Source organism: Crocodylus porosus, unplaced genomic scaffold, assembly GCF_001723895.1.
Source record: "Crocodylus porosus isolate Cpor-Errol unplaced genomic scaffold, CroPor_comp1, whole genome shotgun sequence".
Taxonomy (NCBI): Eukaryota; Metazoa; Chordata; order Crocodylia; family Crocodylidae; genus Crocodylus; species Crocodylus porosus.
The window spans coordinates 87,845,852-87,862,470 of NW_017728918.1; the positions used below are offsets into that span (position 1 = coordinate 87,845,852).

The 16,619-nt window shown below is 40.1% G+C and overlaps 1 protein-coding gene across 1 annotated transcript in view; it reads right to left on the reverse strand.

Moving 5' to 3' along the window:
* The window catches only part of AK9 (adenylate kinase 9), a 171,706-nt gene that overhangs the window by 33,612 nt on the left and 121,475 nt on the right, over window positions 1-16,619 (reverse strand). The window contains exons 23-26 of the mRNA XM_019538185.1: window positions 14,967-15,179; window positions 14,092-14,373; window positions 7,408-7,532; window positions 5,035-5,254 (exon numbers count right to left, since the gene is read on the reverse strand). Of these exons, the coding sequence (XP_019393730.1) occupies window positions 5,035-5,254; window positions 7,408-7,532; window positions 14,092-14,373; window positions 14,967-15,179 (840 nt within the window). The remainder of the gene's footprint in view (window positions 1-5,034; window positions 5,255-7,407; window positions 7,533-14,091; window positions 14,374-14,966; window positions 15,180-16,619) is intronic.

The window sequence follows — 16,619 nt, forward strand, 5'->3', positions numbered from 1 at the left end:
TGAAGATAATCCATCTTGTTCACTGAGATGGCTGTCCTACAGAAAAAATAACAGGTGACCAAATAATTAAAAACTGTATCATAATACAAAAGGACAAGGAAGCTGAATTAAAGTTACTCAGTTAGTCATTTTTCTGTGCTTTCCTAAATGAAGTGCCTGACAATCTTTTAATGCAGTTTTATGTTTATGTTTTCCTAGGTTTTAAGTACCAACAACCACATAATTCATCAGTGAATGTCCCAGCCCAGATACTCCAGAGCATGTCTTGTCCACCTGCTACTGCTTGCATGCCCTATACCCAGAAATGTGCCAATGTAACAGTTTCAGGTACATCCTCTAGCATTCGTCTTGAAGACCTCAGTACCCAACATGCTTAAGTGGTTGCCAGAGATACTCTCAGAGGAACGTCTTAACAATTATGGCTTTGGGAAAAATCAAGCAGGAAGGGGTAGATAAAGTATGTTCTAGAATGCCCTTCTATGATAGGTACATGACACAGACATACGCCACTTGAGCTACCAAAGTAACTTATAAAGGATAACAACCCACTACAACCATGTAATCCAGAAATTAGAGCAAGATGAGACACACATTTTGCCAGCAAACCTCCAAGCTATTTACTAATAGAAAAGACTAATGCATGAGACTAATGAATCTTGGGTTTTATTCCAAGTTTTCAAGAGAGTCTTTTCTAGTAGTTACACACAGTTCATTCCCCAAGCCACAGCCCTTTAAGTCCCAACCTGACTTCATCTGAGTCCCCTCTCTGACTCCACTTTGGCTCATCAAAAACCAATTCCCACTTTTACCCAATCTCTCCATGTTCCAAGTCTCCCCTTAGTTTCAGTTTCCTCCTTTACTCCTCTCCCCTCCACATTCTGATCAGATTTCTTCTTCCTGGCTCTTAGTATATTGGCAGCAGAAGACAGTACATTGAGAGTATGTCTATACCATTCCGTTATGATGCCAGTCAACGTACTGATATATGTTGTGCTTGTTGGCTTAGAAATGGTATTTAAAGGTCTGTTTTTTTGGGAATTGGCTTATAGGTATAGATATATACATTATAAGGGGTCAAGATGGGCAGCAGGGGTTAGCTGGATTTTTTTAAAGAGTTTGGGAGACACACACACAGCTTCTCATGACCCTGAAAACAGACAGGCTATCTAACACAACAAGGCCAATGGATGGATACAACCTGAAAATTATGGAGGGGGCATGCCATAACACAAGATCACAACCTTCAAGGCAGACAGGATGTCTAACAAAAGAAGGACATACAGCCTGGGAACCAAAGAAGTATGTACCATACTGTCCCATAACACAAGATAAGTGACACCAGCAACAAGGCCTCAGAGAGCAGGGGGGCCTAAGTCCCAAGTTTTGGGGGAACAGACTAAATTAGGAGAAGGCCCGGAAGGCTGTGTGGATGTGTGAACACAAAGAGACAACCAGCCAGAGATAGCCATGGATGAAGAGTCATCAGGAGTCATCACGGGGGAAGGAGAATACAAAAGCAGCAACTTGAGATTAACAAAGGGTCCCTCCTTTCATCTCATCCTTCCCCATTTTGCTCCCTGAGAGGTGTCCCCATCCCCATCCCTTGAGAAGGGTCCCCAAGACCATCATGAACCAAGGGTATACCAGTAGCCCGTCTCAGGCACCTCACTGGAGGGGGGCTGTGGGCCTCGGCATCCCACCTCCAGCTGCTGACACCTGTGAGAGAGAGCCTCAGAGTGGAGCCTGCATCCTGACCAGATGTACTTTGACTCCTATGACAGGCCTAGGATTGGTAGATATAGAATGGTTTGATTTTTTGTATTGTTGTTTTTTTGTTCTTACTCTGTATCAATAAATTCAGCTATTATCAACTGGCAGGTGTTGTGGTCGGTCTGAGGGCTGTGCCCACCTGGAACAAAGGTATAAGGACTAGGTTCCTAAAATCCAGTGTCAATAGTGCTTGCTTTGTGTGTGCTGCCTCCCAAACCAGAATTAGTATAGTGTAGATCAATGCCCATATAAGAGACAGTGATAGAACCTACAGTTACATGCTATTAGGCAACTCTTCTATATATTTCTGGTCCATGATATATCACTTAAAGTGAGTTATATCTCACTATGGTGCTACTTGGTGTCATAATTCAATAGTCTAGACAAGCCAGGAAAGTACGGGAGAGATAATGTCTCTATCTCTACTTCCTGTGCTTGGTGCCACAGCAGTAAATGTAGGAAAAGTCTGGTTCAGCTTCTGAACTGCCGGGTTGTTGCATGCAAAATGAAATCTTTGGAGAGGTCAGCTTTACATTTAATAAGAAACATCTAATCATATGCAAACTTCCCATAATTTAGCTAAATTTGTAAGTTGTAAACATGTAATTGAACAGAATCTGTCTAACCTAAGGATGTCAAACATGTGGCCAATGGGCTAAATTCAGCCCATGAAGTGGTGTTGTCTGACCTGCAGATCTCTAGAGGGGACAGGAATTCAAGTGTGGGGGATAAGCAATGGTTGCATTAACCTCTGCAACTGCCCTTGCAGGAGGGTGGGAGCAGAGGAGGGGGGAGAGGGAGTGAGCGATCTGGATACATTTGGTCTAACCGATTTATTACTATAGCTATTCCTAGCTAGGCTTCTCTGAATCTATCTCAGTTCAGACTGACAGTTAATTCCCGTCTGTCACTGCCTACTTTCAGATTTTCTATGATTCAAACAAACATTCAGCAACTGAGGGGTTAACACATCTGCTGTTATAAGTGGCGCATCAGTGACAGAAGCAGAGAACTATAAAGTCTTGAAAGTTCCCAGTCACTCAACTTGTCACCTTAGACAAACATTTAAGAATACATGAATGTCCTACAGTGTGACATATGGTCAACTTGGGTTCAATGTGATCAATATGGAAGAAGATGCTAGGGTCAAGTCACTGCAAATATGTTACTGCCAGCATCTTCCAATTTAAATTTATTGCAGGGTATACTCTAGGCTAAGATGTGCTTGTTGCTAAAATAATACTTCTCTTTCTCTTGCTCCCTAGCTATATAAACTCTAAGGCTGGATCCAGATATGCATATACGTGTGGTTTCTGGCACCACAAACTTCTTTGTGGTGCCACAAACTACATGCTCAGTATGTTAAAATGTGCCCTGCGCTACAAATTTGCAGTATGGGGGAAAAATTTCCTACCAGGAAACCCCAGCAGCAAAAAAATAACATTGCAAAAGAAAAGAAAAGAAAAGAGCAGTGTGGGGCATACCACAGAAGCATGCATGAGTAGATATGGAGGCTTGGTCCTCCTGGGAGATGCTATGGCTGCTGGTCAGAGCATCTCCCCTCCTCTAGTTTTGCCTCTGCTCCTCCAGCACACCAGGAGCCAGGAGGAGTGGGGAAATGGCAGTTTCCCCAAAGCAGGGCATGTTGCCTTGCACCAAAGCACACATGCAGGGGCGTGTGCAGTGGCAAAAAAGTAGCGGCACAAATCTGTGCCGCTACTTTTTTTGCTGCTGGAAGCACGTGCCCCTGTTGCATTTGGGGATGTGCCCTAAGTGTCTTTGGCACCTCTCACAATTTTTTTCCTACTTTTGTCTGTCAAGGATGTAGAGCCATTAAGTATTGATTAGTATAATAGCTCTCCATTTTCTCTGTGGTCAGATAGTAGACATAACATCATAGGCATGACTTACACGTCTGTTGTTGTAAACATATCACTGAAGTCACTGAAATCGTTCTGTTTATTATATTCCTGCATTCACTTCGTATAGCTTCTTCTACTTACAGTCTCCTTTATTAACTTCAAAATTTATCTCAATATTTTATTTTTTATGGTATTTAGTTGACTTACATTCTTCTTAGTAAATGTCCAAGTCTTATACTCATATAAAATAAAAGGCTTTATAGTGGTCAGAAATTCAGTTTTTCCCAGTAGTTGTTCAGAGTTAAAAATTCTTGCAAAGAGAATGAATGGGCATTCCTAACCTCTATCTGTGCCTTAATTTATCCCTCACCAAAATGGTATTATTGCGCTTAGATATTTAAACTGCCTAGCTTCTGCATATCTTGGGTTACTGACTGCTAAATAAACTTGTCAAAGATCTCTTATTCAGCTTGCAGTCAAGTTTTGGTTTTAACTACAATTATTTTAAATCCCTTTTTCTTGCCACTTTATTCAAGTCTCCAGTCATCCTTTGTAAATCACCAGCATATCCAAAAAGTTCTTGGAAGCTACTTAAATTCACTCCAGCCTGAGAATTTTGCTACTTTTTCTATAGCATAGATTCATAGATTCCAAGGTTGGAAGGGACCTCAGTGGGCCATTTAGTCTGACCCCCTGTCGCTGGCAGGCAAATAAAGGGTCACCAAACCTGGGATCATGTGATCCCAGCGAGGTGCCTGTCCAGTCTCCTCTTGAAGACCCCCAAGAAGGGGGTGAGCACCACCTCCCTTGGAAGCCTATTCCAGATCCTGGCAACCCTAACTGTGAAGCAATATTAAAGAGAACCAGCCACAGTGCATTTCCTTGCCTTCATCCCATATTGATGTCAAACAATGCAGTGATTTCACTCCCTATTTATTACTTCCTGAACTGCAAACACATAGTTATCCAAATAATTTTATTGAGCTTTACAAATTTTTTCATTAAGGTTTAAAAGCCACGTTGTGATGGGGCCCAACTTTTTTTGGCAGGCATACTACTGCTTTGCTTTCTACTTCCTGTCTTGTGTTAACTGCCCAATCTGCTGCTCTATATTCTGCTCTCTGCCCTTCCTGCTATTGTGCTGTCTCCTCCCAAGTCTGCCATGTGTCACACACAGGCTGCCCAAGCCAAATGTGGCATAAATGCCATAGTTGGCCACATTACTATTATTACATGCTTTTTTAAAAATATAAAAAACTTCAGATCATATTCTCATCTTTTCTTGAACAGTTGATTCATTTAAAAGTTTGCTTCAAAATAGACTTATTTTTTTTATGAAACCTAAACTGATACTTTCCTACTATCTATATAAACATTTCCTAGAAAAGGATTTAAAACCTACCCTTATTGTTGCCTTCCGTTCTTTGGTTTTCTTCTTAAACTCCATTTTTTTATTTTGCTTATCTTTCCATTTTGTCAAACAGGGAGGAAGAAGACGATCAATAATATCACTTTCTTCCACTTGTATAATAGCTGCAACATCAGGACAAAGTCCTCGATCTGATAAAAACTGGGCTTCATCTACTGTACGAGGGAAACCATCCAGTATAAATCCTGTGGATCTAATTTGAAATAAAGAAAATGTTTTTTTAAAAAGAAAAATTACTACAAAGGGTATTCAGTGAGTAAATTATAACAAATACTACTACTGTACTATTTATCAAAATGTGTTTTAATACTACTTATTAACAAAATATTATTTTACTCTTAATTTCTTGTAATTCCAACTTAAACATTTACCATTTTTTTTTGACTCTTCATTTTGTTTTATTCTGTTCTTTTTGAATGGGACAAAATGTTTTGGCCATTTTATATTCAAACATTTTCAACTAGTTTAGTACTGTAACCCATAATAACTTTGCTTGTATCTTCAGTTCTACTCATGTGTCTTCAAAAAAGGCATTTATTAGCCACTGCTTTAAAATTATGAGTGGCTATTATGAGTGGCTATCATTTTATTCTGGTAAAGTCTGTCATGTGAAGTTTGTTACCTGATAATTTCCTGATCTGGGAGAGTGGGAAGGACCTCTTTCCCAGATCATGGCATAGAGCACACCACTCTGCAAAAGGTGCCATCCTTTCCTACTAATAGTGGAGGCAGTTTTCATTTGCTTATAGGGCTTCAGGGCTCAGTCATACCCCTTCTATCCTCCTGCTGGACAAGTACATCCCAAGCTGGGTTTAATGTTTCTATATTTCTTTTTAATAGATTGGGCTGTGGTGGCAAACTAATTGAGATGTAGTTCTAGAGGCATGACTTTGTGTCTTACTCCAGACCTGCGCTAAAAATCACTCCCAGTCAACTCAGGTGTAAAACAGGCTTCTGGTCATTTGGCCTGGACAGTCAAAAGCAGTTGGATATGATGCTAGCCACATCACTTCCTTGTGTGTGGCTGTCTCCAGAAGCTAGCATGCCTTAACCATACTAATCTGATGGGCCATTTAAGCTTGGACAAACCCTTGACCTTTACTGGTAGATTAAATATAACTGCAATCTCTCACACTCATGAGCCTTACCAGCAAGACCCAGACCACTTTTCTCAGCTGAGGCAGAATGGGTAGAAGTGTCATGGAACAAAGAAATCAGATTGCAATTTTTTCCATCCTCCCCGCCAGTGAGAGTCAGGATCTTTTACATTTGCAGAAGGGTGAGGAAATGGTGAGAGTCTGAACCAATGATTTCTTTAATCCATTCTCCTACAGAACATTTCAATGGAGCTTCTGACAGCTAGCAGTTATCATGCTTCTGTTTTTTTGGTTAAATGCAAAATTAAAAGGATAATTTCTTCCCCAGAGGTGTACAACACCTGCCACAACAGGGGGGAGGGGGACAAATATATGATAATCCCCACAGTGTCTAGAATCTAATTATTGGGAGGTAGTCTTAAATTTGAAGACATCTTGGTTTTGTGCAACTACAGTCATTCAGCCTTTTGCCTGCCAGATTATATTAATAGAGAAAGTAGTTGACAGATGGTAGTGGGTGACTAAGAAACTGGATTATGTCTGTTTTATTCGAGGGCATTTTTTTTTCTTACTGAAGTTATTTTTATTCAGTGTTTTGTGAAATCTAAGAATGTTCTCTATCTCTATACTGTCTTCATACACTAAGAAAACTCTGATTTTATTTGTAAATCATAAGTTACAAATTTGATTTTAGTGTTCAGAACCCAGTTGTGCAACTTCTTGCATCCCTGTCTACTAAGATGCAACAGTCTATCTATAAATGGTTGTATTCTGGAAACTCACTATGACATGAATCTTTCCTTCTCAAGTTCAGAAGGAAGTCATCTAGTCATGTTTCTTCTTAATATGAATAATTATAAAGGTTACAACCAGAATATTGACAGCTCTGAACTTTTCCCCTGTCCTCGTTAGCCTTCCAAACAAATGGACTGGTATTCAGAATTGGTACTTATATTTTCTTATTGAATCCTACCCCTTGGGTTTTCCTCTGGAATATGGAGTTATTTTTGGATGGTTTGATAGTTTTTGCAATTATTAAAGTGAATGTATTGTATTCTTAAATGTATTGGCTTATATTGATATTGCAATGTACTAAAAATTCAAGAGACTCTATATTGCCATGTTATTCATTATGTAATGCCAATCTGTAGACCTATGGTTGAAAAATGGAACATATTAAAAGATTAAAGTTAAAGTTTAAAATTAAAATGAAACTAAGGGATAAATAATATGATTAAATTACAGTTACCGGAATGGCTCCTTTGTCCACCAGTCAGAAACAATATTATCAAGTACTTCTAGTGGCAATGCTTCATTATCTACTAGGTTTGCTTTGATTGCTTCTTCTTCATCAGATAATTCCACTTCATAAATCTAAAGACAAAAGATCATGAAAAAATTAATATCTATGTTGCTTGACCATTACACTGCTCTCTAACTGACTCAGGGAATGTATACAACTTGCTGTGTCAGGTGGTTGTGCCTTCAGATGCTCTGTGCTGTTCCATATGGAGTGCTTCACAAACCAGAAGCATGGTAAGTGTGTCACATGCACAAGGTGGTGTGTTGAGGAGGCTAATTAACACTGTTGAAGGACACAGCTAAAAAGCCTGCAGAGATATTAATTAGTCAACCCACTGTGCCACACTGCTTCTGGTTTAAAGTCAGTTTGCATGGAATAATGTGGTATTTTTGCAGGTTTCAATGATAGGCACAGTAAGATTACCACAACTACATGGCTTGAGAAGGTTAAATAAAGCATTTGGGGTATAGCTGGTTTTCTTTGATTTAGTTTAGCAGCAGCAAAGTAATTTGGTGTAGTAAAATGTAATAAACTCATTCACACAAAATTATTAAACAGAGAGGGTCAAAAGTTTCCAAAATTTAGTTTATCAACAAACAGGAATGAATTTAAAGCATAGGGATCCTATGGACAACAGCATTTTAATGTTGCTATAATTAAGTTACCTTCTGACCAGAGGATAATTGTATAAAGGACTGAAACAAGGATCCTGTTACCATAACACACATATATGCAAGAAGGACCCATCAAGTTATACAAGCAACTTTAATTCTATCATTTTCTAATTTTTGTGTTCTTTATTTTGTAACCTTAATGCTCTTATAACATAGCTCTATTTAAAAGTGGTTGATTTGTTTACAGTTACTAGGATTCTTTGAGATGTTCTGAACATATGGATTCCACCCAGCTGCTCACATACACTGTATGTCAAAGTTTGTCATTTACACAAACAATCCCCATTAGGTGCCACAAATGAGTGTTGCATGCTCTCATGTTTCACCCTTACAAGAACATAAAAGGGAAAACCTTGTCCCAATTCCTTTGCTGACCAAATTCAAGATGATAATACTCCCAGTTGTGTAATATGGGACCCAGGGCCAGACACAGGCATGAGCTAACCAGGCAACTGCCTGGGGCCTGGACAGAAAGGGTGCCTGAAAATGGTAATTTTTTGTCTGTTGTCTGATTATTATTATCATTATCTCCGGCTAAGGGGGGCCGATACTAAACATTTGCCTAGAAGAAAGCAATCCCAAATTGATCTCATGTCCTGTGTTAATTATAAATATACCCAATACTTATTATGCTAAATCAGTCTACATGACTGCATCTGACCTTCCTACCTCACACCTATTGTCCCCAGTGGTCCTTATTCCCTCACTGCCTCACATTTGCATTAATTAATTAAAGCATACATCTCAAAATAGGCAGTCAGTCTCTGAATATTTATTATGTTAAACCAATGCAGTCTCCTGAAACTCACATCTATTGTATCCAATAGCCTTTGATCTTTATTACCTCTATTTACATTTTGACAGACCTGCTTTGGTTTAATAAAAGGTATCCCATGTGCCCCAAAAAACCTTATAAAATATTTTCTTAATCAAGGTATATCTCTCAAAACAGGCATTTAATGTCTGTCAAATATCTTCATAAGCCATTTGATGCAGCTATTTAGGCTCCATTGTTAAAATAGCTACCAAAAGATAGTATTCTGCCTATAGGTATCTCAGGCAGACAAGGTTCTTTGGGTGAATCTGCTAGCTTTTATTAGACCAACTCAAATAGCTGGAAAAAATTTAGCAAGCTTTTGGGTTTAAAAATCCTTCATCAGGCTGAGGAAGACTCTGCAGTGGGTGTGCTCTTCTTGAATTGAATGAAAGTAAGGAAGCCAGAGGCTGGGCTGGTATGCATGCAAGACAGGCAGTCAGTAAAGGTGTAAATTGAGGAGTCAGTGGGTGAGAGACAGGCTGGGTGCGGGGGAGAGAAAAGGGGGATGAACGTAACACTTAAATAGTGGAGAGGTACCTCCCTAAAGGTACCTCATTCAATCAATACCCATTCCACGTGATTCCAAACTAATCAAAAGCTTGCAGAAGCAAAACAAACACAAACAGGATACAATTGTAACATGTTAATTCTGTCCTTGCCTACTTTGTTCAGACTTTGATTACCAACTATCAAGAAAGAATGCTTTGAAGCTATACAATTGAACAAGTATAAAGAAAGAGTTGCCAGCAAAAAGGGGGGATCTTCTTTAGAGGAAAAAGGGATGCTGAAACTTACCCTCAGATGGACTAAAGTGACAGATCCACGCTTTGAGAAAGCTGAAACTGAACTGGCTTCTGGCCTGAACTGGTAAAGAATCTCCTGCAGTGAATATGAGGCCTGTGTGGTAATATAACTCATTTATTGAATATTGGGACTGCTGTTTCTGTTTTCTGTCATTTAGTTTTACAGCTTGTTGGTAGTTATTAAAGCAAGCCATTCTGCTATTAATCAACTGAGTGTTGTGTCAATTCTTAAAGCACTAGGTTTAAACATCTGGTTTCTAAGTACAACAGTGGACATCTGAATCTCTCATGGCATTTAGCTGTCTGATCATCTAGACGAAATGAGAGAGACCTAGGATATTATCTAGGTATTTGCTCTTGAAGTTGTGACCAAAGAATAAAGTTTAATTGTATGAACAGAGCTATGTGTGGATGCCCTACATATTTCAAGTTCCTTGCCTAAACAGGTTGCTGAGTTAATCTGCTCTGGTCAACTAGGACCCAATGTATACATTAGAGGACTGTTCTGAAAGTCTTTGAGATGGAACTGTTTTCCTCTTATCTAGTACCAAAAGAGGCAAATGATTTAGTGGACATCTAAATATATTTTGTTCTGTTCAGGTAATGTAAGAATGCCCTTTTAATATCCAAGGTGTTTAATTTTATTTCTTCCACAGATGATGAGACTCCAAAGAAAAAAGCACAGATCAATAGATATATTAAATGACATGAAGGTATGATCTCACCTTTGGGATGAACTTAGGACAACCCTCACTGTCACTCCCTCCACATGAAATACAAGATACACAGAGGGTTTGACAGGATGAATTAATGACCACTCTACAGTGTTATTTATATTGAGAGTGGTGAAATGAGCAAGATGGCAAGGATTCAGGTTTTCGCTCCATTACATAAGGAAGTACCAGATTTAAGGCCCAGGATGAAATTGTCTGCCTTCTGGATGAGGAGGAAGAAAAAAACCCTTAGACAAGTCTTTTAGAAATCTATTGATTTGATTTCTGTCAAATGATGAGAAAACTGGAAGTATCCAGGACTGGTTGATGACAGACTGAAATTACTGCTTAATGAACCTTAATGACATTTAAATACAAGCCAAATCATTTTAAAAATAAGTACTTTAGGATCCAAGAAATAAAAGAGTAAACTGATCTACCTTTCACAGTAAGAAGTCTTTAATTTTGCTATATATGCTCATTGTGGCTAGGTATAGGCATTCAAAAAGCCCGAGGCAGAATCGATCTAAGTTATGCAGTTTTCTGTAAGTGGCATAGTCTAGATCAGTAGCAAACAGAACATGCATTCACCCTTGGTGGCGGGGGGGAGGCAGCAAATCTTAGACTGGGCTTTGCCATTTTTAAAGCAGTTTGTGCGTGCTGAACTTTTGTTCTGTTACAGGTATAGATTGGTTTTGCGTGCTAAACTTGTGTTCCATTACGGGTATAAACCAATTTCCAATCACTTATACTTGTAGAAGTATAATGTCTGTATTTTGCCATAGTGTTCTGCAGTAGAATATTCCCTACCTCCAAATTACCTGACTGCTAAAAGGCAATTTTTATCCACATATCATCAATGTAAGTGCTAGCAACTCTCTCTGAAGTGAAAGTTGTGGAGCAACAGGCAGCTGCATTTCAGCTGCCATTCTTTAAATTGTGGCAAGTGAATCATAAACTGAGCGGGAGGCAAAGGAGCCTTCTGTGTTAATGCCAAAGATTTAGTAGATGAAATCCTGATGCTTTGTACAGAGGTCTGTGACTTTAATCAGTGTAGCAGTGAAGAAGTTATCACCTCTGTCATCATCTTTACCGGTGCTACTTTAGTAAAAATTCTAATGTGACTTTCAGTCTGTCTCTTCCTCAGTACTGACTCAGTAGTAGACTTAAGTGTATTCCATTTACATGCTATGTATTAGTTTAAGTAATTTAAAAGAATATAGCTTTTGCTATAAAGCAAGTAGTGAACCAGCAAGCCTAGGGACTTGTATTGAAAGTAGCCTTATGATAAGTGGGTCAAAGTCCTAAGCATAGTTTGATATAAGTATAGAACAGGCAAGTGACATTAGTAACACATGTTAGATATATGTGGTAACTAAGTAAAATAAAAACTGACTAATATGAAGTAATAACTGCTAAACGTAAGTTATAGGTAATTTAGAGCAATGGAAACCAACCTTTTGGGCAGTTGTGCCACAAATTAGCCTCATACCCTCCCCCCCCAGTCCCACTCCAGTCCCCTTCCCTTGCCTGATCTGTTGATCTACTTTTTGCATCCTGTCCTGCACTCCCTATACAATCTGCTGCTCTGTTTTCCGAATCCTGTCCCATCTGTCACTGTACTGCCTGTCCCCTCTCTGATCTGCCACATGCTACACACACAAGGTGCCTGTGCCACTTGGAGCACAGGCGCTGCAGGTTGGCCACTCTGATTTAGGACATTTCAAGCACAGTAGTATTTAAGTACAGCATGAGCATTAACTGCAGTACAGTAAAAGCCATGTTATCCGGCACCTTACAAGGGACATGACCCCCTCCCTGTCCCCCAGCACACTGATGCGATGGGAGAGGCAGCAGTACTCTAGACATGGTGGAAGGGGCAGTGGCCTGAACAGGCAAAGATGCCTGTTCGGGCCTCTCAGGTAACCAGCATATTTGTTTATCCGGCACCCCCCATTCCTCATAGGTGCTGGATAACAAAGCTTTTGCTGTAATTCTATAGCAGCTCCATGATAACTGAGTCACATAAATTAGTGATTGCTAAGACAACTAAAAGAAATGACAATAAGGAAACTAGGGAAATAGAGATAAGGAATATAAGGTTAGTTAAGGAAATATAGATAAGTGTAATGGCAGGAAGGATGTATACATTAGGGTTACTATATTTCCAGTTTCAAAAAAGAGGACGCCTGTTGGGTGGGAGCAGGTAATATGATTGTGGGGGGCAGGCAGTGATATGTCCAGGCCCTGCCTCTGCCCTCACACCCAAGCCACAGTCCCCTGCCCTGCTGCTGCCCGTCACTTCCAAACCACAGTATTGCACCCTCCACACCATACTGGTGTCTCTCACTCCCAACCTGTAGCCCCGTCACTGCCTATGCCTCATGCTCCCAACCCAGTCACCGCTCCCCCCTCACAGTGCCCCTTACTCCTGACCCACAGCCCTTGCCCTCCCCAGCCCAGCTGGTGCCCCTCACCTCAAGCCACAGCCCCCTACTCCTTCCACCCCTGCAGTGTCTTCCAGCTGCCCTGCCCCTGCGAGCACATGCACCAGCCCCAGTGCCACCAGCCTGGTCACACAGCTCCCTGCTGCCCTCAAAGGACCCCCGCCCCCATTCACTTCCCCTGTTAAAGTAGCAGGTGCCTCTGCCACCTCCCCTGCCATGCTGCAGCCCCACCACCCAAAGAGCTTTTCCCAGTGGTGGCTGGCATCAAGCCCCCCTCACACACTTATGTCACCCACACACTCCTGCCATGCACACGCACACGCGCACACACACCCACACCCACGCACAGTCTTCAGGCCTTGACCCTCCAACCCCCACCCCTGATAGACTTATCTGCATGCAGCTACCGGGGCTGGTCCTACCACCCTGCCTGACTGCATGCCAGCCAGATGCACATGTTGCCCCTGCCTCCAATCGCCCTCCCCCTGCTCCCACCAGCCCCAAGCAGCTCCTTGCTGGGGCAAGCTGGGCAGTGCTGGGAAAAACGTCAATGCTGACCAGAGCAGGATCCTGGACATCTGTTGATATTTGAAAAAAAAATGCCTGGACAGAGATGAGGGGACCCAAAAAGAGGATATGTCCAGGAAAACCCAGACGTATGGTAGCCCTACATACTTGATCCCCAATAGAGACTACTGGTGAAAACTGCTGAACACCTTGGCAGCTGGTACATGAGCACTGAGTGGGATCCACGTATACAGATACTTGTACAGATATATCTTATATTGGCATTGTTATTGCTTTTGAACTTTATTTCTACCTCCTCCTTTTTTAAAATTTTGCTCTTTTCAACAATGTCATATATATGTGACCTTCAGCATAGCCATACATAATTTTAGGAAGCACGAACATTATAAACAAATAAATTATACTTTTATTGGAAAGAATTGCTATTACTTATTTTACTATGCTGACTTAGATAAGATCATGGAAAATAATTACTGTAGTCTGTGAACCATGGTTTTATAAAAGAAAATATAATTTTGCTAAAAGAAGACACACATTTTCTTTTATGTTTTATTTTTATTTTATGTATTTTTATTTATTATGTATTTTATGTATTGTATTGTTTTATTTATTTTATGTGTTTTATGTAATTATATGTTTTATTATTACCTGTTTGCTTTTGCCATGCTTTTTGTTTTCAGGTGCATTTTCAGTTTCAATAGTGGTCTGAGAGGAATCTGTCAATTCCTGAGAAAAAGCTGCTATTTCCTCTTCCTCAGGCTCTTCATCAAATTCTGGTCCAACTCTCTTTTCTGTTTTTTGAATAATCATTTCCTGTAGATATTCTTCAAACTGAATATGGAAAATACCTAATTTATCTGCTAGCCATCGGCCACAAACAGTTTTACCTGCTCCACGTGCACCCAGAATGCACAGTCTTATGGGAGGAGCCTGTCAGAAAAAATAATGAAATTGTTTTATTACAGTTTGGATGCTAACATGCACTTACAGTATCATCATACAAGCCTTATTGCGTGAATGCTAAATTCCAAAAACACAAACATAAAAATGCTCTCAAAAGCAGCATCAGCCCACGTATAATTTAATGTTATAAAGCTATAATGTAGTAGATTCACTTTTTTCTCTTTCGGTCGATTTCACTTTATTTTATTTTTCTAGTTCCCACCATATCTTCCTCTTTCCCCATTTCATTTATGAGAAATCTGTTCAAAATAATTTAACAAAACCATTATATTAACTGAGTGATCAAAATGTCTACATGCCTTATTAACTATGCAGTCTTACTATCACAAACACTTTTCCTGTCCCTCCCCTTCTGCTTTGTTCATAGTCTTTATTTATTTGTTACACCTACATTTTCAATAAAAACTCATTAGGTATGTCTTGCTTGGTTTTGTGATGTGCCTACTATGCTTATGGCAATATACAGCATCACTGTCTTTTGTAATCAAAGATTAAAAAGTAATATGTAATATCAATCTCCTATCAGCAAGCTGTTTTGAACAATTTTTAAATATCCTTACTTGTAATGGTTTATTTCGAGCCACATACTCCTCAGGGTTCTCCAAAAATTTTTCTTTGCACTCAGAACTTGCAAAATAATAAGTCTTCTCTCGATATTTAGCTGCATGTTCAGCTAGCCCTGGGTAAAGGACAAAGTTGTCTTTCAGGGTCACTGGACAAAAATGTTTAGTGTCTCCCATGTGCCTTTTCTTTTCTTTCACTTTTTCTTCATCCTGAGAATATATGAAATTTTAGTGAAAAAAATTTAGAAGACTTTTTCTAGTCTTTTTTTAAAAAATGACTTTGGATAAAATAGAAAATAGTATTTAAATTAGACTGGCAAAAGGCAAGGTAGAGTTATAGACTAACTAGCTTATAGACTAACTCAGGGATGTCCAACTTCAGAGCGGCTGGGGCCACATGCTGCACCAGTTATGGACCCTGGGCTGCAGGTCACAAGAACATCATGGACTCCCTGAGACCATGCCAGATGGAGTCCTTCTGATGAACAGGCAGCATAGCATGAATCTCCCCACTGCTGTATGGGCCCCTTGCTTCCCCATGAACAACACAAGTCCAGCCTGCCAAGCCCCTCCCCACCACTGTCCCCGCTGGATGGACAAGTCTCTTCTCTGCTGCATGAGTCTCGTTTTCCCCCACCCCACTGCTGTGTGAGCAGTGCAAGCCCCCTCCTGCTCCAAGAGTCCCATCTGCTTTCACTCTGTGGGCAAGACCCCTTCCTGACTCCCATGCTGTAGTGTACCCTGCAAGTACATTGTTACTAGAAATAGCGATGAACCAAAGTTTCAGACTGAAACACTTCCTAAAATCCAATCCAAACTTTATATCTTCCACTTAATTACAATGTGCCCATGTGCAATGTGTACAGTGTGGGATTATACCCATATACTATAGACCACAAGACAGACTATAACCTGTACTATCACATTTTGAAGCTTACCTTCATGGTCCCTAAAGATACATCTGCTGAACCTGTTGACTAGTGTATCTTTTTATACCTGGCAAGTTATCTGCTGATACAATGATCTGATTGTGTTTTTGCCAGTTTCAGTGCCATATTGCTTCCACAGATAGTTGCATTCAAACAAACACTCCTATTTGCTTGTTTATGTAGTATGCTGTTGTCATATTATCAAACATTATATGTATGGATTGAGTTAAATGAATAGCAGAAATTGCTAATGTGCTTTGTACACTACTTTGAACTCTAGGGTATTAATGTGAAACAGTAATATTAAGAGCCTTACATTGCATGACCATTTATATTGGTTCTTCAGCTTATTAAAGATATATTCTTACTATTGTTTCCATTGACATAAGCAGAAAAAAGAGGGGGTGTGACATAAGCTACTTGTAGTTTTCTGCCAGTTGATAGAAACTCCAGGGAACAGAGACCAAATCCTCTAGATTGCGCTGCTCTGGATATAAACTACCCTCAGCCACCAGCACACATTGAGTGCCATTTGACTCAGAGGACAAAGATCTCACTGATACCTGAAGAGTCCACTGATGTCAACAAGTCTATACAGGAGGGACAGGATAGGAAGGAAAGGTGGAGGAGTAGCACTCTACATCAAGGAGGAATATACTTCCTCGTTAATTAGCAAGGGGGTAGAGGGGGGGCACTCTGAGGTGCTCTGGGTTAGAGTAAA